The sequence below is a fragment of the Epargyreus clarus genome, unplaced genomic scaffold (assembly GCF_041222505.1).
Source record: "Epargyreus clarus isolate Ecla_fem2 unplaced genomic scaffold, WU_Ecla_fem_2.2 ptg000006l, whole genome shotgun sequence".
Lineage (NCBI taxonomy): Eukaryota > Metazoa > Arthropoda > Insecta > Lepidoptera > Hesperiidae > Epargyreus > Epargyreus clarus.
Window position 1 is genome coordinate 959,282 of NW_027332214.1, and position 27,449 is coordinate 986,730.

Here is a 27,449-nt window from a genome sequence, read left to right on the forward strand (position 1 = left end):
CAATATCATAAATGTATTCTCTTCATTAATTTCTTTATGAGGTTATAAAAAAAAACAATTTAACTATTTCATTATGTTTTATATTGATGATGTTTAATATCGTAACCGTAACTTTTGTTATCATAACGTTTATAATAACATCCAAAACTGCTAAACACTTTAACATGGTATCCCAATCACAGATTATTATTTCTTGCCTATTTCTAAATGACAAGTGAAATTTGAATACGCAATTTTATTTCTGTTTCACAAATGCTGTAATCAGTTTCAATATAATTAAAAAACTACTGTGACGAATCTTTATATTTGAATTAAGTTTTATATTTTACTTTCAAGTTAAATGTGATTTGCTCAATATAAGAATGCGTTATTGATTTTCCCTTTTTATATATTGCAACTTCTACCGGATTGTCACGAACGGACGTTTCATTCGCTTGTCGATTCGAATGTCAGAATCAGACAAAATGTAATGTCAATTTGCTTTGTGTGGTGTGGAATTCATAATAAAAAGCAAATGTAAATTTATTAATTTTAAACTATTGATAATATAATGTGTGACAATGGCCTCGGTAAAAGTGGCTGTAAGGGTTCGCCCGTTCAATCAAAGGTGAGTGTTGTAAAAATCATTTAAATCTAATATGAATATATAAAATTAATCTGTTTGAAGGGGCGATAGTACATTTTGGTTCCCAACGCCTCTCGTCCTTTCTATAAAAACAGATTGTGACAGTGGTTGAGCAATTAGAGAAAATGTTTTGTTGTGGTCATTAGGGAGATTGCGGTTGGGTAGTCGAGCCGAGGTTTTGAAAGTGCAAAAAGTCAATGATGTCATGATGTACGACAATAACTTTCACGGTTGGGCTGCATTTGGAGCGCGAACTGTACTTCGCCGGGCCATTTGGATGAAAGTTGCCGAAAAAATGTTAAATTCTGTGACCTACATGATCATGTTTTGTGATGAATGCTGGGCAGACTGGCCGCCCGCGGTCACTGTTCTTGTGTTGTTTACTAACACACGCGTGGAATGCAAACAGGTTTTGTGGATGACTGTGCTGTCTCTATCAAATCTTGTCCTAAACATTTGAGATTGAACAATATAGTCTTTAGGTTCCTAGAGGCTGCAATATATTTTCCACTCTCACTAGAGTTTACAAGGTTACACTAAAACATAAATACATTTAAGGCTTTAAGGAAATAAATTGATATTTTAAAAAACATTCAATCTTTGGGTTTCTCCTGTACATTTGTACTTTATTTTCCTTTATCAATGGTGACCTGCTAGATTTGTATCTGAGTCATTTGTTTGTTGTATTAACCATGAACAAAGTTCACATAATTTTGTTTACAGCAATAAAACACCTATAAACAAAAACACTCAAACAAAAAATGCATCTGTGTTTTAGTTAGTGAAAGTTTTCTCTATATTTTTTTTATATTTTTTATTAGTACATAAAATTGGTTTATTATTAATTAAGTATTGAAAAACTTTTGTTCCTAGTTCATTCATTATTTTATAATAATGACTGAACTAGGAACAAAAGTTAAGTTAATTATTTCAAAGGGAAAAACTTTACTCATCTTAGATCTTAATAAGTTATGTTAAGAGTATATAACTGAATATTTTCATTATATTTACATTGGTCTACCACAGAAATAACATGGTACATTTTTTGATGTCATAATTCTTTGAGCAGTACTGTATTTGCAGTGCAGTAATTGGGCTACACTACTAGAGCTGCTGTGTTATGATGTAAAGTTTGTGGATGGTGGATAGTATTGTTCATGAGTTGTTCTGATTGATCAACATACTAAAGTAAGATATTTGTACATAAATATGGAATCTTATCTGAATCTGATTGAGACATGGTTATTCACATGGATTCCTCTTCCATTTACTTTTTAATTTTAACTTTATTTATTTATTTATTGAATCATATTCACTAACATTACAGGAATGCCTAATTAGTTAGTAAATGTAGTCAAATTAGTTAGTATTCATATAATATTAAACATTACTTATATCATTCATTATCATTATTTAAAAGTTGGATTGTTTAACAATTGTCCAATACTCAATATTAATGAGTTGTTATATAAGTGTATAATATGCGATTAATGCTTAATGTTAGGGTGTGTAGCATTTTTATTTTACAGGGTATGTCAACTATAAAAGTAGATTATACTAATATAATTTGCAAACCATTAAATAAATCTTTCATTTCAGGGAGAAGGACATGAGCGCCAAACTCATAGTTCAGATGGATGGCAAGAAAACAAGACTTCTAACTGTAAAAGTAAGTAATTTGAAGTTGTGGTAATATTATACAAATACTAGCTGACCCGGCAAACTATGTGTTGCCATATAAATAAAAACATGTTAAGGGTGAACAACCCTTATCACTTAGGGGGTATGAAAAATAGATAGTAGCCAATTCTCAGACCTACTGAATATGCATATAAAATTTGGTGAAAATCAGTTAAGCCGTTTCGGAGGATGATAACTAACATTGTGACAAGAGAATTTTATATATAAGGTTTTTGTTACTAAAATTCACATTCAGTCCAAATAAACTGCAGTTTGTCCAGTTAATAACTTACACAATACTGTTACAAAATTAAATGAGATTTGTAATATCAAACTATGACTCACGGGCTATGACCAATTGAGCCTATTACAACAAGACAATTGGACATTTACATTTATTATAGTTAAAATGCAATAATGATAGAGAGAAGTCACAGGAAGTTCCAACAAAGGAGCTTTAGTCTTTCCTGTTATAAGAGTTCCTTGTTAGATATAATAGCTCTTTCAAATATTTTTTGTAGGCATATAAGATATGAAATGAATTAACAAACTTGATATTTTTTAAAACATGATATCAGTAAAATATTTTTTTTAATAACTGACTTCAAAAAAAGGAGGAAGTTTTTCAATTCGACAGTAAATGTATATTTTTCATATTTTTTTTTTTTCATAAAAAAGATGGCAGCCACCCAGACAGCTAATGTAACAAGTATCTGTTAAACTTAAATGTAATAGGATCTTTTTAAATAACACTTTATTATAATGTATCCATGATTAAAATTATCGTAAAGTAGGTAAATATTGTTTGCATTATGTATAATGAAACTGTTACAATGAATATTATCAAGGTGAAATCTTGAGCAGAAACAATGGGCTTTCTTTACTCAAGTGCTAGTGAAATTGTTACAGATAATTTTCATACATCATGTATTAAATATAGTCTGTATTTTCCATGCCAATATTGTATAGGAAATTGATGAACAGAAAGGATGTACCAGATGTCCATATTAAAATTTTGATTACATAAAATGAATAAGCTATATGGTGTCACTTTGCCTGTAAAATTAAGGATAAAATTGTTAATCACCAATTTATTTTGAATTGTTATTGTAATTCGAAGGGAAATAATATTGAATTAATTACTATACATATTTTTACAATTATATAAATTATTTCTATTTTTATATTTATCCTATTATTTCTTCCTCTCTGTCCGCATTTACTGACTAATGTTGGACAACTACAACTAAGTCCATTTTAATAGGACAGTAAGAATGGCATTTAGTCTTTTATCCAGACCTTATTATGACAATGTGTGATTCCTAGTTCCGACATAAAAAATTGCAAGTACAAGCATACTAATTTTAGCCTTCATATAAAATTAAATTACGATAGGATGCGAAAGGGTTTGATAATGAACAACAAAGGCAAACACTCCATTATATTTGGTCGATATCAGTCGCGAATACAAGTCGAACTGACATTTCAACAGCAGTGACCCGCAAGCAACATTATCTGGTGACGTAAGCGTTGCGACGGTGATGCAGACATCTTAGATCTAGGACATTGAGATTAAGATGGAAATTCTTCTTCATTTTCGTGTTAATTTTGAACTAAAAATTCTTCTTTTTGGGATACCATTTCCTATTCTGAGGATTTGCATAGTTTACATATTATTATATTATGCATGTATACGATCGAAATCATAGATTTCGTACACACCAGAATGTCAGATGAGTCATTACGTTGATAAAAAAATTAAATGCTATAATGTGTCGTTAAGCGGGCTAAAATGATGCGACGTGACCTTCGATCACTAATGACGGGACGCAATAAGATCAGATTTATTATTATTTCACTTAAATGCAATTTATGCTATTTTTTGGTCTGAGTAGTCATATGTGGCTCACTCCACACCACACCCTTGCAGATGTACAAATCATTGATTATAGATGTCCAAAGACGGTAGCGGTCACTTACGATCGAATACAGAAGTAGCAAACGTGAATGCATCTTATCTATGATGGTTAGAGGTTACTGCCGACCAGGGATATCTGCAATCAACCACAGATATGATTAAAATTCTACCTAAGGTCGGCCACAGTTGCGTTGCTACCCCTGAAGAAGTGAGGACTAATGTGGAGCGCCTCGTATGACATACAACGTTACATCCTTCAAATCATAACATATCAGTGCTTAACGTGTTAACGTTGTTGTTATTAGGCAGATATAGGTATGGTGGTGTTACCTGAGGCAAACCATGCGTCATTCTACCTTCATTCTAACTTCTATATAAAGACGGATATGGAAATGGACATGAAATACTAATTGTTTGTTTTTCAACAGAATAGCAAAGAACAAAATGAGAACAGCCGGGAGAAGTACAAAGATTTCACATTCGACCACTCGTACTGGTCGTTCGACAGTGGCGACACTCACTATGCCTCACAGGAGCAGGTACGTATTATACAAAATTATTAATGTATTGTAAAAAAGGAGTGATTTCCCACTTTTTAAAAAAAATCAAAGTACAAACACTTTAGGAAGAAATATAAATAATACATGCATTTTTTCTAATGACCTTTATTTGTCGCCGTCTTCGGTACAATAGGCTGTCTTTGTAATATTTTTTGACGATCTTCTATTTTCGTTGACCTATATTGAAACCACATGAAACAATTCGGGCGAGGGTCGCAACACCTGAAATTGGTACAGACAAAAATATTGTACTTTTCAATTTTTATACTATAATATGTTATAATTAATTTTCTATTATAAAAGCACTTGAATTATAAAGTAAAACGTAATCATTGGCTGAACGCGCTAATCTGCTAATTTCATGCGAACTAAACAAGGCAAGAACTTTTTGAGTAGGTGGGGCCTTCATTACAATAAGCTATTCATATGAATAAAGAAAACATATTCTGATATAATTCTAAAGGTCCTTTTTAATATTTTAATCTAATATTAAATCCGGTACTTTCTGATTACCTATCAATTATCAGCTTAGCCCTTGATTATTCATAGAAACAGCAGTATCGATTATGAAAATTCTCACGCAAGGGTCGAAGCTGCCTTCACCCTGATAATATCGTACATCCCCATAACCCTAGATAAAGATGATAAAAGTTCACATAAGTACGTCGCCATTGTCAAGCGAGGCACGTATTTCAATAGAGGATATTTGTGGCACCGGTTAACACGAAACAGCCCATTTTTCATCCAACAATGTGTTGACGCGTCATCCGGCGACCTTGGTTCGGTTCACAAGGTCTGCGAATTTACGTCGATCGCCATTATACACAGCCCACGTGTGTTGTAGGCTGTCTGGGTTTCTCAAAGTGCGATGCGTACCCCTTGTACGCGTACGCCAATTAGTCGTAAGCTAGTCGGAAGTAAGCTTATTTACAAGCTACTTATGGCACTATCGTTCGAGAGTCCAATTTGTTCAGTTTGAGTGACTGACGAAATGCATTAATGTTAAAAAAATCTGTTTAATGTTAAAAAAATCTGTTAAATGTTAAAAAAAACTGTTAACAACCGATTGTCGATGCTTCTGTAAACACGCTTAAACTATAACAACCGCCAAGCAACTTTTGACAGTCGCTAAAGCTACCATACAGTTGGTCAAGCTATAATAACCATAGGGATTAGCGTGTCGAGGTTATTTTGAAAGTCCACTAGGGGTTTGTGGAGTTATGAGTTTGAGAAACTCTGTGCTATGATATCTGTAGGTATTATCTGGGAAATTAGTGAATAGATCCAGAGGTAATCTGGTTTCGATTCCCACGATGCTGATGAATCGTCTCAAAATAATTCAAGGTAGATGTTATTAGTTTACTTGTATCTAATTATGCAAGTTATGTAATGTGAGGTACATCCGTATCGCATACATATACTTATAGAAAATGGAGACTACTTTACGGCTTAAATGGATTTTTTAAATTAGAGATTGTCAACTAGGACGTTAGGAACTCTAGATATCGCGCGTAATGGCCGTTAAACAAAAAACTAAATAAAAAACAAAATGGGTTATAAGTTATGGCATTTAAAATCCTCCACGTAAAAGCCCCGTGAAAAAATGCCGTAATCAAATTAGGTCCTAAATAACAGGTACAAAATAACCAGGACTCATCATTTAAATAAGCATAATAACAAAATCATGATCGCTTTGGAAAATATCAATCATTTTAAAATCATACACTTTTTAGCCTGCCTAGCGATTACAATTCCCTGCAGACTAATGGCACACTATTGCCGCTGTTTTCCGATGGTCAGTGCCCGGAGGTCAAGAATGCCCCTAGGGCGAAGGTTTGAATTTTGTGTCCTCCAAGTTAATGGTACCGGAATAAAACCGGTACCATTAACTTGGTTGTTTTTGAAGTTTTAAGTCTTTTGGCGCAGTTAGGAAAAAATATGACAATAAATTTTTATAACATCGACATCTACAATCGACCAATATTATCCGAATGTTTCGGAAGCATTCCTGATCAGTCCTAAGGGATAAATCGCATCTGAGGCCGACCACAGGTAGGAATTTAATTGTATCTGGGGTTGATTACAGATGTCCATTTATCATCAGGTGGTCTTAACGCTCGTCTGTTACTCTATGTTATAAAAAAAGGAGGCCAAAGAGGTAGCTGCCCTCCCTCCATACAGATTCAAAATCGTTTTACACATTAGATCTCTACCACTTGGTGTCGCTAAGGAGGGATGCTGCCCCTCCCTAAAAATGCAAATATTCTCCCCCATATATCAACTGAGTCATGATCTGGTGACGCCCTTACCCAATGATGCAATGCCTCATGCAAAAAACGTGCTTTAGCAAAGAGCTACCATGTGTCGCATTAAGTAATAAACTGCAGTTATCATTATGTGTAAATTGTGGCGGCCATTAGAACATAAATTATAGCTCCGTTAACGAAAGTCATGCGTGCGTTGCATGGCTATTACGTAACGCGCTATAAAAGTACATTCGACTACCTACATGCTGCATCTGATATGCAAATTATCGTAAATGTTACACAAACGAATTTGCAAGGACTTGTGTCTTTTGTTACACTTGCTTGTTAACGTTAGGTATACGTCTAGTTCAACGTTGCTAGATTTTTCGGTTTTTAACCGGTTTTTTTCCTATTTCGGTGAAAAAGGGGAATTTTTCGCCTAATCAATCTAAGTTTTGGGATCAAATTCGGACGTCTGGTTGTAAGGTTTAATTGGATGTCGCAAATACTTTGTTTATAGGAATATAACTCTTATCATGCATCGATTTTGTAGCCATAAACCTAGTATTGATTTAAAAAAAAAGGTGGGTTGGTGGGTGGTAGAAGAAGGTGTATGTTTGTAGCATAGCAACGTCTAAGCTAGCGTGCCCCGGCGTTATGGCTTGGCAAATGCGCTTAACACGTCAACCGTGTTTATCACAGATCTGTATCTAATACAGGTCTGGTGTTCATGCTATTTGAGGCTGATAGACTAGAAGTGCGCTAAAAATAAACATAACTATCGAAAAACGATAAAAACTGCGCGCGGGTATAACAAGATGCAAATTAGATAATTTGAGATAATAACGACATCTCGTTCCGTGATGACGGTGTATTTGCCTCAGGATTGATAGACAATGCCAGACATTCTTATTTAATCCTCATGAGAAAAATTTGGCACATAACTTATTTGTGATCTGCGTTGTATAATGGGATTTTCTTTTATGTTAGGTTGTAAATAGGTTACAGTGGATATATTTATTTATTTATTTATTTATTTATTTATTTTTACAATAAGCTTAACAGATATTACAGATTTAATCCAATTCATCTGTCAAGCGTTGACAAATATTCTCCTGCTGTCCTACGGAATACAGAAGTACTGGTGTAAAATACGTCTATTTGACGGTCCCAGGCCACCAAACCGTTGAGCAAGGTCAGTGCTCTGACTAAAGGTGACTCCTTTACGCGTATAAGCCTACACTCTGGTATTGCAAATAGTTTATATCGTCGGGCCCAAATATAATTATTCGGGACATTGAATGAGATCATTTCCAGTACTGATGGATTATTAATCTCGCCCCTGAGCAGTTGCACAAAATACTCCAGCAAGGTGATGTTACGACGCAACTCAAGTGTATTATACCCTAACATTCCCAATAAAAAATGACTCGGGTATATATTAGGAAAACCTACAAAGAAGCCGTACTGCCGGAAGTACAACTGTCTCAAAAATTTCTTTTGAAGCTTTTCCAACATGAGCTTATACTTAGATTCATGTGGGCTCCAGATAACTGCGTTACTTTAACGCAGTTATCTGGATAACTAATATAGATTAGGATGTATGATCATTCGCTGCTTCTATACCATAAACATATTAAAAGAGTAATTTAGTCACAAAAATGAACTAATAACCAACAAAGTTGAAAGCGCGGAGTGAAAGAACTACTTGGCAGACATTGTCTTAAAAAATCATTGACCTGAAATAAAAATAACAGTAAATATTTAGGTAGGATTATATTTACGTCGGCAGATGACAAATATGTAGGTTAAGTATTGAGCCAACACCAATATTTTGTGGCGGTGAATTTTAAACCAACAATAAATGTGATAATAAATTATCTATCTGGTTTTTAAAATGCTGGTTCATAGAGATTATAAAACTATAATTGGCAGAAATGTCTGTTTATTCTCCTAGAATACATTATACCAGATTGATAGACTCCCTTGAAAATGACCTATATTTTAGTGATTCCTGTCCCTCATTGACACATGGAACTTAAATAATTTTTAAATAAGCAGAAATCTTAACAGTCGTTACAAAAACTTACATGTCAGAGAATTCTCTATAAAGTTAGCAAATCGTGTGAAATCTAATCCGTAGTATCCTAAAGGTGTTGTCTAAGTCACAACACCTTTAGGTGTTGTGACTTAAACAATTCGTATTCTAGAATATGTGGTCAGTAGTGGGACAGTTGATTAGCATTAGTTACGATATGTGGGTAATGGAGACATACTTTTCCGAGGCATACCAATTCAGTCCTCAGGAATAGTGGCGCACCTGTGGCCGTCCTTAGGTAGGAGTCGTAATATAATCTGGGGTTGATTACAGATGTACATGGGCAGCAGTAGCCACTACAATGCGATGGACTGTATGCTGGCCTGCTACTCCTATATTATTAAAAAATGCAAGAGCTGATGTTTTTTTTTCGTTTCCAGGTGTTCTCAGACCTCGGGCTGGACGTGATCGACAGCGCCTTCGAGGGGTACAACGCCTGTGTTTTCGCGTACGGACAGACCGGCAGCGGGAAGACTTTCACTATGATGGGTTCCCCGGTTGGTGATGATAATTATATCAGTATGATGGAGGCGAAAGATTAGTCCATAATTGAGCCGCTTCTAACACTGTTTTAGTTACGAATATTTAAGTGGCGGCATGATAAGTATCAGTGATAAACCAATGGTTAAAAACATGCCTTCCCAATCGAGGGGTCCGAAGTTGAAAGCTCAGGCTTATAACTGATTTTTCAAAATTATATGCGTATTACATTACAGATTATTAGATCACAAACTATTAGATTAGTATTAGATTACAAAAATGTAAGTTCTTAAAAACAAAGTTCTCAAGAGCACGTGAAGTCTACCACAATCAGTCACCGCGATAGATTATATAGCATGGCTTACACCTCTATCTTTTAAAGGACACTCGTGCCTTGCCCAGACATGGGACCGTGATGGGTCAATGGGATGAAAAGGGTCTTGAGAAAACTACGTATGTTTTCAAGGATATGTAAATTATATCATGGGCGTAGGACACTTGTCATTCTGATAAATGATCGATTTTATTGTAGTGTAGATATTGAAATGTAAATTTGTCAATTATCACATTGATAAGAATATTGTTTAAGAGGAAATTATCAAAGTACGTGTGCCCCATATCTGATAAGAATTGATCGAAAGCATAAGTCGTATCACCTACTTTTTATCTCGATCACCATATTAAATAATATGTATGTTATTATTTATATGCATTACGATCCCTGTGCCGTGGGTGTTACGCTAACCCACTGCTGGGCACGGATCACCTTTCACAGTTAGAGGAATAAGGCCATAGTCCACGGCGCTACCCGAGTGCGAATTGGTACATTGCACCCGCCTATAAGAGCTTTTTTATAGAACTTGAAAAATCAGAAGCCTCGGATTCGAACCCTGGACTTCACGACGGAGAGACTGAATTTCAACCATTAGACCATAGATTAGTACGTTAGATCATCACTTGTTAATCAATTCGCCACGCGGATGTTACGTAATTTATAAATGAATACATTAAAAAGACATAATTGTAATAACATTTGTTATTTTCTAGACAGTGAGTTATCTATTAGTAAAGAAAATATCAATATCATTTTCAATTGTTCCATTGAAATTTGGACAAAATGTTTGCTTTACAGGTCCCAAAGTGAGAATAAGGTTTTTAATTAAAAGTCCCATAACAACATAAATACACTCAAAAATGAGACATTTATATATTTCTTCCCTTCAGACCTTTAAATACAGGTCTGTGATAAAAAAAAACATATTATAATTAAATATCTTTCTCGCATACTTTTACCAAAACATAGTCTAAACAACATAATCTAAATAAATCGAAATGTGAAAGTACACATTTTGATTTATTTAGATTATTACAGTATATGAATAAAATATGATATTGTAATCCTGGTGACAGGAGTGCCAAGGCCTAATCCCGCGCATCTGCCGGCAACTGTTCTCGCGCGTGGCGGCGGGCAAGGAGTCGGGCGCGTCGTACCGCACCGAGGTCAGCTACCTGGAGATATACAACGAGCGCGTCAAGGACCTGCTCGCCACAGACGCGGGACACTCGCTCAGGGTCCGCGAGCATCCGAAGCTAGGGCCTTACGTGCAGGACCTGTCCAAACATCTCGTCTCGGATTATGATGATATACAAGTGAGTAATAGTGTTTGGGTGACTATATTGTTGATAAATTGTGGAATCGTATTTCCGGAGGGGTAAGTGTTGATCCCACGCAAAGCAGCCGGCAAGGAGTGGGGCGTGTTGCACCATCAGAGTAATGTATACAGTGAGTCTTCGGGTACGAATAGTGGACAGGCGTCAGGACGTCTCTACTATGCGCGATATATGGTGAACTGTCGTAAATCAAGAAAGTTAGTCTTAAACAATTAAATCATATTTGCTTACGATTATTACTGTGGTGTTGGCAGCATCAATAAACTATGCCAATAATTTACTCTGAGGTTGTTAACACCTGGATATCTTCAACGAGCTATCCATCTCCACTACTCTGTGTGCGAGCAATGTTCAGCTCTCCATAGGAGAGGCCACATCCAAACACCACAAAAACAGTTTCTAATTTTAACACTGACGAAAAAAAAAGTTTTTTTTACTACGAATACTGGAAGATAATTGGTCTGTAAACTGTAAACTGTACCACTATTTCTATATAGTATAGAGCAGTCTATACTGTAGATTATACATCTACCCTTCCCAGGAGTGCATGCACCGCGGCAACTTACACCGCACGACCGCGTCGACGCAGATGAACGACGTGTCGTCGCGCTCGCACGCGATCTTCACGATCACGTTCGTGCAGGCGAGCTACCTGCGACACAACAACATGCCCAGCGAGACCGTCTCCAAGGTGCATCTGGTTGATTTGGCTGGCAGGTTAGTACTTGAGAATATCTTTATACAATAATAGAAATATAAAAAATCTACATTGGCAGTTTTATAGCTTAAAACTGCAATTGTAAGCAGGTTTTATGACCATTTTATACTTCTTCAGACAAGTAGGTAAAAACAGGCAGTTTTGCTGATTTAGATACGATCGTTCGGCCGAATATATATCGCGCACGAGGCCATATGCGAAATCATTTGATTCTCACAGAAAAACCTATATTCTGGAGAAAGGACGCGTGTGGTGGCGAGTGCCGATTACACTCTATTTTCCTATTTACATGCGGGTATGGTAGCGCTGATATAATTTACAAAGATATTCCAGCTTAGTTCACAGGGGTAGCAGTGCATCTGTAACCGACTGCAGCTAGGAATCTCATCTTATCCGGGGTTGACTATAGATATCAATTCGCATCAGTAGCTCCCTTACTATCAGGTGGACTGCATACTCATTTGCTACTTCCATATTATAAAAAAAATCTCGTACTCGCGTCGACTCGTCCATACTCGGCGAGTATGTAAACATTAAAGTGAACATGTAATCGTCAGCGAGAGAGCGGACGCGACGGGCGCGACGGGGCAGCGGCTGGTGGAGGGCGCGCACATCAACAAGTCGCTGGTCACGCTCGGCTCCGTCATCTCCGCGCTCGCAGAGTCCAGCCAGCCCGTTGAGAGTGAGTTATATTATCGGAAACATAGAAAGGAACTATTAAATATACACTTTTTCTACGCTCTACACCAGATTGACATTCCTTATAAGTGCAACAGACATAAAGGTACAGAATAAATGGTATCCGCGCTTTTGTTTTTATAGGAAGATGGTACTGCTATCACTTGGTAAGAAAACTGGTCCATCTCAAGTAAAATTTCTTCTCTTCTCAGTTTTCCATTTCAAATGGATCATAGATTAGTTTGCTAATCCGTATTAAAGAGTAAATCATTATAATAAACGTACATTAAAAGTAGTGACACGGTAAATAGCGTTTACTTACTACTTATGTGATAGTTATTGTATTGTAAAAATGTTGCAATGATTTCTGTTCACAGCTCGTACGCCAAAAGGCAAGAAGAACGTGTTCATTCCATACCGGGACTCTGTGCTAACTTGGCTTCTGAAAGACTCACTCGGAGGGAATTCCAAAACTATTATGATTGCTGCAGTAAGTTTATTTTGAACACTTTCATGGTAATTTACTTATTTGCTATTCATATGTGAGTTTTCTCATCACATAGAGACTTGCATGTGATAGAATATGTCATTTTTCAATTGTGTTTCATAACCGCCACACCTACATAAATACATATGTACATAGCGGTTAAATATTTTCTTTCAATGTAACAGATATCACCAGCGGACTGTAACTACGGTGAGACGCTATCCACACTGCGGTACGCGAACAGAGCTAAGAACATAATCAACAAGCCGACGATCAACGAGGACCCCAACGTGAAGCTGATCCGCGAGCTGCGCGAGGAGATCGACAAGCTGCGCGCACAGATCGCGCACAATACGGTACGTTTGGTGGATTTAACGCCATCTGTGTTTCATTATTCGTAACGTACCGCCCTCTTACCGTTCTTGTTACACTATATATATTCCCTGATTGCCATACATAATAAATGCGTAAGATAAATATTAAATAGACATAAAAACACTGATGTTTCGCAAGGAGAAATGATGTAAAACAACAATTTGAGTTTCATTTTGTTTTATTTGTGTATCAACAATCAAGGAAAAGATTTTAATATTTAAAGGGTACTTAAAATGCGCATTTTAATTTCATTATATTGCCGATATAAGATCTAAAATCGCAAACTATTCCTCGTTTATGATTATTTTGTCAAATCTCCAGGATCCAATCGAAGCCGAGCCGGCGGTCCTGGCGACACTCCAAAGGAAAGAAGCCCAAGAGAAAGTGCTCACGGAGAAGTGGACAGAGAAGTGGCGGGAGACGCAGCAGATCCTGCAGGAGCAGAAGGCGTTGGGGCTGAGGAAGAGCGGGCTCGGCGTCGTGCTGGACTCCGACATGCCGCATCTGGTCGGCATCGACGACAACCTGCTGTCCACCGGCGTCACCTTGTACCATCTGAAGGTTGGTGCCTCTGTACTGTGTCCGTTAGGAAGGTACCACGGAGAAGTGGCGGGAGAAGCAGCAGATCCATCGGGATCCATCAGGGGCCAATTTTGAAGAACGGAATTGAATTTGAAATCGCTTAGACGGTATGAGATAATTATGATCTGATGTTGGAAAAACCTTAATTTGATTTTTTTTATTTTACTCTAAAAATATCAAGGGTCCAAACGTAAAATTGTGGTACAGAAATGTTCTTATAACTGGGTGGCCAATTGAGTTATGACTATTCCAGCGAAAACATTTTACTGGAACCCTAAGAAAAAACTAGACCAAAGAACAGAAAATCTTGTAAGCTGCATAGTTACAAAGTGTGAATAATAACGAATCTCTGAAGTATACAAGTCAATTTTTCCTTATTATAATGAAATCTCACCTTTCCTTTCCTTGTTATAATGAAATCTCCCCTTTTTATCTTTCTCAGGAGGGTGAGACAGTGATAGGCAGCGAGGAGTACTCGCCCACTCCGGACATAGTGCTGAGCGGCGCGGGCGTGTTGCCGCTGCACTGCAAGGTGACGCTGCAGGAGGGCGTGGCCACCGTGTGCCCCGCCCCCGGGGCGCAGTGCTGGCTCAACACCGTGCTGCTCGATAAACCCGCTAAGCTTAGTCAGGGTGAGTTGAATCTGATTGTATTGTTATGACATACTCTTGGAATAAGTACACCTTCTAAAAGATACGCTGTGTTATGTTGCATGTTGGTAAATGTACATATTATTTCTAACAAAATATTGGAGTTTTGTTTGCTGATACGCTATAATCTGTCTTGTTATTAAGTTACACTTTTACCTTGCAACAATTACTACAATTATTTGTAAGTAACATCAACAGAATAGTTGCTAATATTGCATATACTGTTTCAAAAAAAAATATTACACCAATTCGTGCTATTTACTTTCTCCAATCTTAATTAAAAATTACCAAAGTTCAATATAATATGCATAGAAAACATTAGTGCACAAAAGTTGCTTGAAATTGATTTATAACTGGCAGTAGCCTCATTGAAATTTGAATATCGTACTCGTAATTGATGTGTCTATGAGCTCACTCTGTTTATGGTCTATTAATTTTCCACGTATCCCCAGGTTGCATCCTGCTGCTGGGGCGCACGAACATGTTCCGCTACAACGACCCGGCGGAGGCGGCCAAGCTGCGGCAGGAGGGCGCCTCCGTCATGAACCTGTCGCGCCTGTCGCTGCTCTCCTGGTCCGCCACCGACCTTGCCGCCAGCACTGAGACGCTTAATGTTACCGCGCTCTCGTTAGTATACCTACTGATTCGAAAAATAAATTAATTGTACAATCTGGCTCGGACGACTATAAATATATTTTTAATGTTATCAAAACACTAGTCAAGAAGTGGAAAAGGCAACATTTTTTTCAAATGTAATTAGACAGATTTAGTGTTTAGTATAATCGAAAATTTTACCCAGCGTTTGCTAATAAATTTACTCTTAACATATAAACATACACTAGGGTTCAATCACCGTATAATCTGAGTTGCAGTTATAACGTGCGAGCATAAACGCGTGTGCACGCTTCATTATGTATGCGTAGTAAAGACGTACGTAGACGTACACACTCCAAGAACTATGATGACTGGATTCGTGATGCGTGGATATGTGCACAGTGACCTGGAGAGTGAGATTCGTTGCGGGCGGCTGGAGGAGCAGCGCGCGGAGCTGGAGCGCGAGCGGCAGCAGTTCCTGGCGCAGCTGCACGCGCAGGAGGAGCGCCAGCGCCGCTGGACCGCCGAGCGCGAGGAGCTGCTGCGCGCGCAGAGAAAGCTGGACGAGGTACGACACTGGGGCAGGGCCGGTGCGGGCACCTGTAGGAGACCACTGGATGGTTTGCTGTTGGAGCTCTAGATGTTATGATACGTCACCTAGACAGTTGGTAACGTGTGTAATGTAATGTAAAAAAAAAAACTTTTTAGAATTGATGAGAGTGATCGAATTTGCTGTTGTGACGCGTGACGCGACTCATTTCTATAACTGCTAGTTCAAAGAGGACTAGCAGTTTGGTGCGAACTCTATTGGTAGACATCAAGCAATGTTCTAAGAAAGCATGTCAATATATAAGGTTATATACTTAAAGAATAAAAAGATATATTAGGCTCAATTATATTTACGTTCATGTGTGTTTCTGCGTATTTGGAAGGCTTATGCGTTGATTGAAAAGCGTTCGTGTGTGTGCAGGAGCGCAGCGCGATGGAGAAGGAGTACGCGGCGGCGTGCCGGCGACTGTCGGGCGACTGGCGGTCGCTGGAGCGCGGCTGGACGCTGCGGCGCCGGGCCCTGCGCGCGCGCCAGCGGGACCTCGCCGCCCGGAGGCAGCGACACGCCGCCGCCGCGCGCGCCGCGCACCACGCGGTGAGTCACACTAGCCGAAGTAGCTATGTTCATACGTAGAGTAGATACACACGCTGCCAGATACCTACCCAGACATACACATACACAGACATACACACGCTGACAGGCACATGCACAGACACGCTGACAGACACATACAGACACGCTGACAGACAGACACACTTACGGACACGCGGACTGAAAAAGCCACACACCTGAATCGTTAGTATCGTTGTAGGATTACCTGTATCGTTGGTGCCAATGACAAATACGAACAACCAAACGTTAGGTGTAGATTTTTATGTGTAGATTATAAACGACGGACAAATAGACGGGTATTTTATACTCTTAGTCGTGGTTACTAAAGTAGGGTTTTAATTTTTTTTTATTTTGAATATTCTGTTCTATAGATTTTAATTCCCTCTCACAAATTAATTTAAGTTACTCGTATCATACCATATTTGCTGCATATAAATTGCTTTGGCTTTTACTATGTATCATTTCTATTTAGTTATAGTAAATAAATTAGAATTAAAAAAGCGAAAGTTATTGCAAGACATACCTACCCACAGTTTATAATAACTTGCATCAGAGGTCGCGAGAGTGTCTTGAACATCAATAATTTATTCCAAATAGAACTTTAGAAAAATCTTGAGATTCACTTGCAATTTCTTCGATAGCTAACATTATTCAATATTACATCATAAAGACTTTATGCTGCTACAAGTAATAAAAATAAAGCTTTATCAAAGTTTCTTCAAGTCAACGACCTAAGAAATACTTCTTTAAACAACAAAAACAGCTTTCTTTCTTTAAACAGCTTATCAGTGTCAACAATACTCTCCTTTACCCGAGTGCTCTAACATAATGGTAATGCAATCTGTAGTCATTGCACTAATAAAATTACTAAGTGCTCTGTCGCACCTGGTGAATTGTTATCGAGAAATGAGTGAGTTTTATTCGCTTTGTAAGAGAGTCCATGTTACTCTTTTTATAGTAGAAAGTTGTAAAAGTCTCTTAAAATTGAATTATTTGTGTGTTAATTTAAAACAACCATAATTTGCTAGATTCTGTGTCAGTACTCAACAATACATAACTCGTCAGTATTTTTTTGTTTTAATTTGTCTGTACGGCGTAAAACTTTTAAATAAAATAAATAAATTACATTATTTAAATTTGACTTTGGATTCTAAGTACAAGTTCTTCAGCCCTTTTTCTATAAAATACAGTTTTTACACTTACAAAATATAGTGAGTTTCGAGAACTCGTGGTACATTGTATAAGCATGTTAAAAAGCCCCGAGTTACATTATAAACAATAAAAATATTATCTCACGGCGCACTCGCGTTCTCTGCAATAGTATTAGTATTTCTACAGTAGTATAGTGCATGTCGTAATCCCCGCTGTTGATGTGCTTCTTAGTGGTGTTCTGAATTTTGGTGCAGTGTGTGAAATTGTTTGAATTGTGGTACTGTGTTGAGAGTAGCTTTTGCCAGACTCTAGACACGGTTTGATGAAGTGTGGATATGCACATATTTTAATGGTAATGGAGTTATTAATATTTTGATACTAATAATTAAAATGGATGTCTAGCATTGTTTAAATATTGAGTGATTTATAATAATAAAAAAAATGGAATTGGCATATAATTGGATTATTAAATTTCACACAAAACCTACTAGTGGTTCATTTGTTTATCATGGCCATATGCAAAACTTTAAATGCCTTAGAATTAACTCATAAAAAAACATTAATTCTAGACTTATATTCTTGCTCTGCTCTTTTCATCCTTACAATTTATTTTTGCAAAATACTAAATCTTCAAAAAGATGTAAAAATAGCTCTTTAAAGACTGCTATATATCGGCTACGCCTTTTTTGCAAATGTCTACTAGCGACGGCGATTATTATAAGTCTCCTATATCGCAAAAGAATCTAATACCACACAAGACTGAATACAGACAAAAAACAACTCAAAATTCAGGACACTTTTTCATTTAAGTTTATTTCTTTTACGTTGCCGCTCCCGTCCCGTAGATTGAGAAAGAGGAACAGCAGATATCGCAGATAGAGACCAAGATCGGGCAGAAGCGGGACGAACTGGACGAGTACGTGAAGAGCTCCGTACGGGAGTTGGTCGCGCAGGGCTGCCAGCTGGACGAGGTCAGTTGGATGAATGTTGTTTTTTTATTGCATGTTATGTTCCTATTATTGCAGGTGACGTACGAGTTCTTTTTTATCGTTTTGTTTTATCAGAAATTAAAAAAAAACTGTATAATAATGTTCGGTAGTGATCCTTAGCGTGGAACTCACGAAGCGTTTTTCTTTCGCCTCATTTACGGACGCAGAAAAGCAACACGCATAGAAATAAGAAAATGTTGGTAGGTCAGCGTTTTCACGGCGCGATATATTTCGGCTGCATCCCGATTGTCTGTTGTCTGTTGACAGTGAGCAATATATATAGTTCTCTTTCTATCTTCTACTATGTAGCCGCAGCCCCTACTCAATTGCGAAAATCCGTGGTGATGAAAGAAAACACTCTGTGTTCCAGTTATAATCATTTGACACATTGTATTTAAGATACAGCATATGCTTACATTTTATTTTTTGTTTCTACATTTGTTAGATCTACTACGAAATTAAATGAAAACTAATGTTATGAACATTATTATTTTTTGCAGATCTTACTTTAATCAATAAATATGGTAAATGTTATCATAAATAAATTTTGTGTGTAGAGCCAGTCCCCGAGCCCGGAGAGTCCGGAGACGGAGACGTCGACGGAGTCGCTGATGCATCTGCTGCAGCAGTGCGAGCCCAACACCGCCAAGAGCATCAAGGAGACCATCGAGAGGCATGTGAGTACTCCTACTCTCTAGCGGCTTAAGGGGGGGGAGGGGGGGGGGCTCCGATCCTGGGGGGCCTCCAAACACAGTTGTTAAGTCACACGGTCGTCAGAACAAAACAATCTATGAAATGTGTATCTCGCATCGTAAAAATAAACTCACCGGATCACAGGCGATTCATTTTATGACACATTTGCCATTTTCTATAATCAAATCAAATAAACTTTTACACTTTTGGAGGCCTCCATTCAACTTTCCGCCCCGGGCCTCCGACGACCGTAGTCCGTCACGGGTTATATTTATCGTCATTCTGTCCGTATTTCCAAAGGAGTTTCTGGTAAGATGTACAATTATACTTTTGTTTTATTAGACCTGTGGTAATTGAACGAAACCTTTTTTTTGTTATGTGAGAAATTTAAATGTTACGTCATTGATATTATAATCTTCATATTCTTAATTATAATATGTACTAATACATAGAATACTCCCACTTTTTAATGTGGTGTCATTAAAGAAATGATGGTGCCACGTTTTAATCTGTGGGTAGAGAAAAGCTTTATGCAACCCATGCGAATTTATTCGATAAATTTGTATGCGTGAAAATTCTGCGACATTTAAGCTATGTACACACGGGCGGTTAAGTGACAGCGGTAAAATAAACGCCTTGATGTGTCGTATACCGATTAATGGTGACAAACTGGCTGTGTATGTATTTAGCCTTAATATTACTTTAATATGAGAGGGATAAAAACTAGTGGTGGAACGATTAATTGGGGGCGGAAGAGGCGGTCCGCCCCGGGTCCCCGATCCTACAGGGCCCCCATAGAGAGTCGTTAAAAAAGGTCATCAGAACCAAACAATACCGATCACTGGAATTGTATGTATTTTTGGGTGAATAAGTCTATGACACATTTGTATTTTTTTAAAATCAAATAAACTTTTTATATTGGGGGCCTCCATTGAACTTTCCGCCGCGGGCCTCCGACGACCTTAGTCCGCCACTGCTCCTACTGCTATGTTTGTAAATCAAAAAGATAGTAATGATAAAAATCCTTTCTTTTATTAAAATATTTCGTTATTTTATATATGTAATATAGGAGTAGCATGCACTCCATCTGATGGAAGTGGCTACTGCCGCCCATGGACATCTGTAATCAACCTCAGATAGGATTAGATATTTCTACCTGACGTCGTGCCACAGATGCGCCGCTACCCCTGAGGACTAAGCTCAAACGCCGCCAAAAATTATGTCTCCCTTACCAGACGTTCCAAACTACAACACAGCAGCGTTTAACACTGATGTTATTAGGTAGAAACAGGTTTGGCGGTGGTTCTGCCGGAATCGAGCCACAAAAGGTTCTACCACCTTCATATCATTCAGAACCTGTGTTGTGCATGGTTTTATGGTCTTTATAATGTCCTAATAATTGCGAGTATTTAAGTTATAAAAAATATTGAATTTGTACAGAAAAAGGAAGTGGAGACGCTGGAGCAGGAGCTGCAGGGGCGCGTGGCGAGCGTGGCGGCGCACCGCGTCAAGGTGGAGCGTCTGCAGGCCCAGCTCGCGCTGCTGCACGCCCGCCAGCGCGGCCTCCGCCACGCGCTCGCCGACGCCGGTGAGGGATACCACCATCGTAATCGCCATTGCTTCATTGTCATCATCATCACCACTACTACCATCGTCTTCACCACCGCCATCGTCAACACCACCTCTATCATCATCGTCACCGGCACTACACCATCATCAACACCGCCACTACTACTGTGATCATCACCACTCGTATCGTCAGAACCGCCACCACCAACACCAACGTCGTCACTACCACCAATTTGCCCGCTGCCACCACCATCATCATCATCACAACTACAGTCACCATCCCTGCCGCCACCATCGCCATCATCATCATCACCACTACTACACTACAATCACAGCTACTACACAGCCATCATCAACTTCAGCATAGCCACCGCCACCGTCATCAACACTACCACCACCATCGTCATCATGAACCGAATACTACTTTCTTTATCCGTGATAACAATAACAACTTAAAAACAAAGATTTAAGACTTGAATTATTAATGTTATTTTATCCTCACAGATGACGAGAGCGACACCTCACCGCCAGAGGGCGTTAAACGCTGCAAGTCTGAGTTAGTTCTGCGGCCGCATGAAGACCCCCCGGAACCACTATCCGCTGATGAGAGGGAACACTTTCGCGCTAAGAGACTCAGGTAAGAACATAAACCATTAATTGCCAAGTTTATTTCGTTTAATATGTTAACTCGATACTAAGTATAAAAGTGGAAATGTTATGTATATTGTTATGTTAACTACAGAGTACTTAAAAAACTTAATTCAAAAAAGTAAATTTTGAATGTTTAACGTAAAATGAAGAGTACTGTATTGGCTTATTTGCGAAATTCCAAATCATAAATAAATACGTTTTAATGTTGCACTTTTTCTAGAATTGCGTCACAAATTTTGAGTGGAGTGTCCTGTAAAGATAGAGACATATTAAAACTATTATTAATGATTTTTTCTAAAAATATTCATAAACTCAAATTAAAGTCCGAGGATGCTGTTTAGATTGGCCGACTTAGTTTAGGTAAAAAGTAATTTGGTTTTGTTTGTATTGTTTTGTAATGTGGTTGGATATGTGCGCCCAGCGACTAAGTCCTTTCATACATTAAATAACTCTTATAAACTTGTTCTCTTCCAGCCTAAGCCTAAGCCTGGATCCGCTTCCGTCACCGAACTCGACCCTGAACACGGAAGACACGTTCCACACGGCCACGTCGTCCCCCAAGGCGTTTCCGTCGGAGTCGTCGGTGCCCACGCCGTCCACCACGCCCACAGCGCCCGACAGCGACCGCGCGCCGCTGCCCAGGTTCAAACTGGGACCCTCGGCCGATGATAGTGACGATATGTCCAGCACTGAGGATTATCATAAGGTGATATTGTAAAGAGTTTGTATACTTATACATTTTGACCGCAAAAATAACTGATGGGATTGTGAAAAGATTGTCACATAAATAGTACAAACCACTGTTGCATTGATTTTTGCAACAACAACAACTTTATTTTAAAATGCCTTATTTTTTTTCCCGATTAAATAACTATTATGCTACATCGCGGATCTACGTCGAGATGGATAACTAAGTCTAATAGTACTAATGATTTTTTTACTCTTCAGCCAAGGATAGTGGAGGGTCAATCATCCAGTTCCGTGGAAAGGTCGCCAGAGGAAAGGCATCAGCGAGCAAAATACCGAAGAAGGATAGGAGGTAATTAATGCTGCATATTTTAAATCAAATTTAAAAGGATACTTGAATAATTCCTTGTTTGTTTTTAGTAGCTATGGTTGACTGTGATCAGGTATTCTGCACTTCCATCTCACTTATTTCTGTTACTTAAACTTTATTTTACTGATTCCATAATATGTGTGATGGGACTCACCAGAGCAAATCTTCTTTTTATTTGATTATGTTTTGCTATAGGTAGATCTCCCGCCAGGTTAGTTGACCACCCTCAGGAGTGGCAGTGCTCCGAAACTCTAAATCAAATATTTTTTTTTAATTCAAAATAGGTACTTTACCGAGCACTTTTTGAACGTCAATACAACTACCACCACTTCACAAGGTGTATCGTTCTCATTTCGGACTCTAATTTCGGAACTTCTATATAAAATTTATAAAACGCTAAGCAAACTTCGATAGTGATTCAGTAATACAACTGACGCCATCTCTTAACGAGTTGCTGAAAGCGGCCCCAATATTAAGATTTGCCCGTATTAAGTTAGTTGGCGAACGTAGTACTAAGTAAGCTAACTGGTGAGTGTTGTTCCAGGCGAGGGCAAGTCCCGCCGGCAGGTGACGGAGGCGGAGGCGCTGCGCGCGATGCAGCGGCTGTGCTCGCGGATCGCCTCGCAGAAGATGCTCGTCATCTCCTCGCTAGAGAACGACTGCTCCAAGGAGGAACTCAACCGACAGATTGCGGTTTGTCAAGCATCTTGAATGAATACGTCTGTGTACAAAAACTTAAGTGCTATAACACTGGTAAAATCATACTATGGCGCGTCAGTCGTCTAGCAAAAGATCTAAGAAGTGAAAGAAACATAGACTGTAAACATATGTTACAGCACTCCAAATTAAGTTTATAATGATCATATCAAATTAACATGGTTGTGTCGCAGGCAACTGATGTAATAAGCAGTTACAGCCTCTACTTAACAGTTCCTGAATGGGAAACCCAAGTAATTTACCTTGCTGTTTTATTAAATGTCTGAATGTCAATCAGGAAGCTAGTCGTGAATGGTACCGTTTATTAGGGAAGCTCGGCTATTAATTGAATGGCTAATTAAGCTGCGATAGTTACAATCAAAAATGTAATTTTTATTTAACGTCTATGTTTTTTAGACATTTTTGTATATGCCCGACCGTCACACAGTTACCAAAGAAGTGAGAAAAGTCCCTCCAATTTATATTTGTTTCCACACACAGGTCCTCCAAGAGCTACAAAAGAAGTACGTCCGTCTGGAGATGGCGCTGCAGTACTCGTTCTTCGACAACCAGCCGAGCCGGCGCACCATCATGGTGACGCCCATCCAGGAGACGCCCTCGCTCACGCTCAGCGAGAGCGACATGCACGTCGAGAAGACCGAGAACGAGCACGCCGAGAACACGCAGAACGGGTACTTTGAGGATCCCTTGTTGAATAGGTAAATTATTTCATATTTTTTCAAGCTACATGCATATCAAAAAGTCTAAAAACGAAATCCCTTTATTTAAATAACTATATTCCTGAAGTTGAACCTATTCGCATTAGCGAAGTGTATTCCAATGATGACGTATGACGACGAAACGTGGTCCTTTACTGTTTATTTGGAAAGTTCATTCGATCAGCATGCTATGCAGCAAGCTACGTATGGCATTTTGCTGCATATCTCGCAACGACGAAAACCGTAGATGAACATACATTACCGACATAGCTCTGAAAAGTGCTGATGGTAAACTAAAATCGAATGATAATCTTCAATACTAGGTTAAAAGAGAACGAAGTGGAGGCGTCCGACAACGTGTCGACGTCTAACGATGAGCTGCCGTCGGAGGCGTCGTGGGCGGACCCGCTGCGCGCGCTCGCCCGCACCGCCAGCGACGGTGACGGCGACAGTGACCACCCGCACCGCCTCTGCGACCACGACCACCATCCGCACGCGAGGATTGAAGTGCCCTTGGAGATACCGGTCGGTGGTTTATCACACTATGAATACTGTTTTTGGTAAGATCTCCCGCCGGGTTAGGAGATCATGCCGGAGGCGCGGCCGTGTTCCGACAGTCTTAGTTCAGAGCTTGTATAAATATGCATGACGTTGAGAAAACTTGGATAGCGTGATTCAGTAAAGCCATCGGTTATCGAGTTGCGAGTAGTCGCCGTACTATTTGTTATATTTTATACTTTGAAAATACGTGCGAAATAGTCACTATTCTGTCCTATATTTATTTATTGAGTTTTTTTATTGTTTTTTTACAGGACTACGATTCCGCAGGTCTAATGCATCCAATTGACTTCTGTGAGTTTTTTTAGACAATATTTAAATATTTCTATGTGTCATATAAATTTAAATGAAATACAAAATTACACATATTTTTAAATTAAATAAAACAGTTTTAACTTTAGTAGTGCTAGGATGTAACGATTGTATATCAATCGTATGATCGATGGTACGATATTGTTGATATATCAGTATCGGATGCTTTAGTAACATTATGATGTGTGATGTGTGTGTGATATGTGTGTGTGTGCAGCGGAGGTGGTGAGCGTGCCGGGCTGGGTGACGCGCGGCGCGGGCGCGGGCACGCACCACGAGTACGAGGTGCGCGTGCGGCTGGGCGCCGCGTGCCGCTGGCAGCTGCTGCGCCGCTACCGCCGCTTCCGCGACCTCTACCTCGCCGCGCGCCGCCGCTACGGGGAGAAGGTAGCACCACCTACCCGCAACTGCGCATCGTACACGCTCTGAATGGGGTGGCTACACCCTTGGATTTGATCCATACCGCATGATACCAAGCGATCACTTGTGAATATACTGTTATGTATGATCCTTAGAATACTACGCGTAACCAACCTGAAGCCAAGAATATGATAATTCCGCTCGCATTGACATAACATATTTCTAGTGTCCTAGTATGAAAGAATGGAATTGAATGTCATAAGAGCTACAAAATCAACCTATATGCTAACTACCTAAACACCACAAAATTTAAGATTATTGGCATGCAATTCTTCTGACTCACGAAGTCCTGTCGACTTTGGTTGTAGTAGTGATGTGTACAGGTAAGCGCGCTGGTGTAACCGCTGAGAGCGTCAGCAAAAAAAAATCTGATAAGAGTTTTAATATTAAAAAAATTATTATACTACATTTATTTAAATCAAATCATTTTTTTTTAATTCAAAATAGGTTCTTTACAGAGCACTTTTTGAATGTCAATACACCTACCACCACTTCACAAGGTGTTTCGTTATGAAACACCTTGTAAGAAGCTATTATACTCCTTTAATGAGTCTAATTTACAAATACAAACTATACTCTATTAAAACACTACTTAATGACAAATACTACAGTGCATATGTCACGTGTGAGTGCAGGTGGCGGCGATACCGTTCCCTGGTCGCGCGCTGTGGTCGTCGGAGGCGCTGGCGCGCGCGCGGCGGCCGCAGCTGGAGGCGTTCCTGCGCCGCCTGCTGGCCGTGTGCGCCGCCGACAGCCGCTGCCCGCTGCACGCCGAGCCGCTCACCAGGGACAGCCTCATCGCCTTCTCGCCCTTCTTCAGAAAGGTACGCTCCACATATTGTTATATTGTAGCCTTTCAATCAAGCAATTATTTATTTTAATACACTAACTATATTCTTGTCTAAAATTAAGGATAATGAAATATGTTAATATAAATTTCAATTAATGACGACTTTTAATGAAGATTTGTAGAGACTGCCTTGAAAAATGGAATTATTTACGCCCACCACTATTAATATCAACCGTATATTATCAATATTATTAAATTGTTTTTTTTTTAAATGGTTAAATACTTTTAGAGTTTACGTTTATAGATACTGAAAATGTTGATAGACTAATTTAATTAATGTATACGCATGGCATAATTATACAAGGACGAATATCCGATGAATGTTTTGCATTTATCGCACTCTAACACCTGTTATTTATTAATTTATATATTGTTATTAATAAATCAATCTATCCAATTTTTGCCCAACAAATATCAAAGTTTGACAAGGCAATACATTACAAAAATTGCATACAGTACGGACGGAAAGAATACAACTTTAAGTTATATCCGGGCGTCCGAAAGATAAACATCAATCATCGTGTATCACAAAGTGTACAATGTGTGAATGTTTGGTTGTGTTCAGGGCGTGTTCGAGAGCGGCAAGTGCGGCACGGGATGATGTCGGGCGGAGGTCGTCACGGCGCGCGCGCTGGGCCGCGCGCTGCGGCGCCTCGCGCGCCATCTGCTGCGCGCGCTGCGACACCTGCTGCGCGCGCTCGCGCTCGCCGCGCTGCTGCTCTACCTCACCGCCACGCGCCGCCGGTGACCGCCACACGCCGACCGATAGACGCGCGCACAGACCGATACACGCGCACGACGACCGATAAACGCGCGCGCGGGTAGGCCGCAAGTTGAAGAGTTCTGTGTTACACGCACATGGTAACAGGTACGCAATTTTATTCATATTGGAAAATAGACAGCGATATTGTATACATTTTCGCAGGTTATGACAAATTGATATTAATAAAAAAGACACAAATCGATGTTTAAAAGTAAACTAGATTTAATCGATATTTGTAGATTTGTGAGATTAAATAATTCAGTAATTAGCATTTTTATCAATACACACATCTAAAATAATACAGATTTACACAAAAATTATATCATGTGAATAAGACTTTATAACGAATTTATCCATATACCAATTGGATAGTAATAAATTGAAGCATATCGATTTTATATATACAAGATCGATATTAAAGCGTGCATTATAATGGACGCATGAATTTTGTCGAATGATTTCCAATATGAGTATATTTTAAACACTAATATAATTA

General features: G+C 38.9%; 1 protein-coding gene across 1 annotated transcript; it reads left to right on the plus strand.

Annotated features, from left to right (window-relative positions):
* The first annotated feature begins 429 nt into the window (after window positions 1–429).
* On the plus strand, window positions 430–26,939 carry Klp98A (kinesin-like protein 98A). Its single transcript, XM_073073446.1, has 27 exons — window positions 430–607; window positions 2,225–2,294; window positions 4,652–4,762; window positions 9,508–9,624; window positions 11,018–11,257; window positions 11,820–11,995; window positions 12,554–12,678; window positions 13,052–13,164; window positions 13,347–13,517; window positions 13,858–14,097; window positions 14,561–14,750; window positions 15,221–15,395; window positions 15,765–15,930; window positions 16,333–16,506; window positions 18,522–18,647; window positions 19,223–19,342; window positions 20,799–20,946; window positions 21,432–21,564; window positions 22,053–22,284; window positions 22,527–22,617; window positions 23,180–23,328; window positions 23,833–24,050; window positions 24,374–24,582; window positions 24,810–24,902; window positions 25,138–25,307; window positions 25,976–26,164; window positions 26,756–26,939. The coding sequence occupies exons 1-27, from the start codon at window positions 561–563 to the stop codon at window positions 26,789–26,791; spliced, it is 4,029 nt and encodes a 1,342-aa protein (XP_072929547.1). The 5' UTR covers window positions 430–560; the 3' UTR covers window positions 26,792–26,939.
* Window positions 26,940–27,449: the final 510 nt, after the last annotated feature.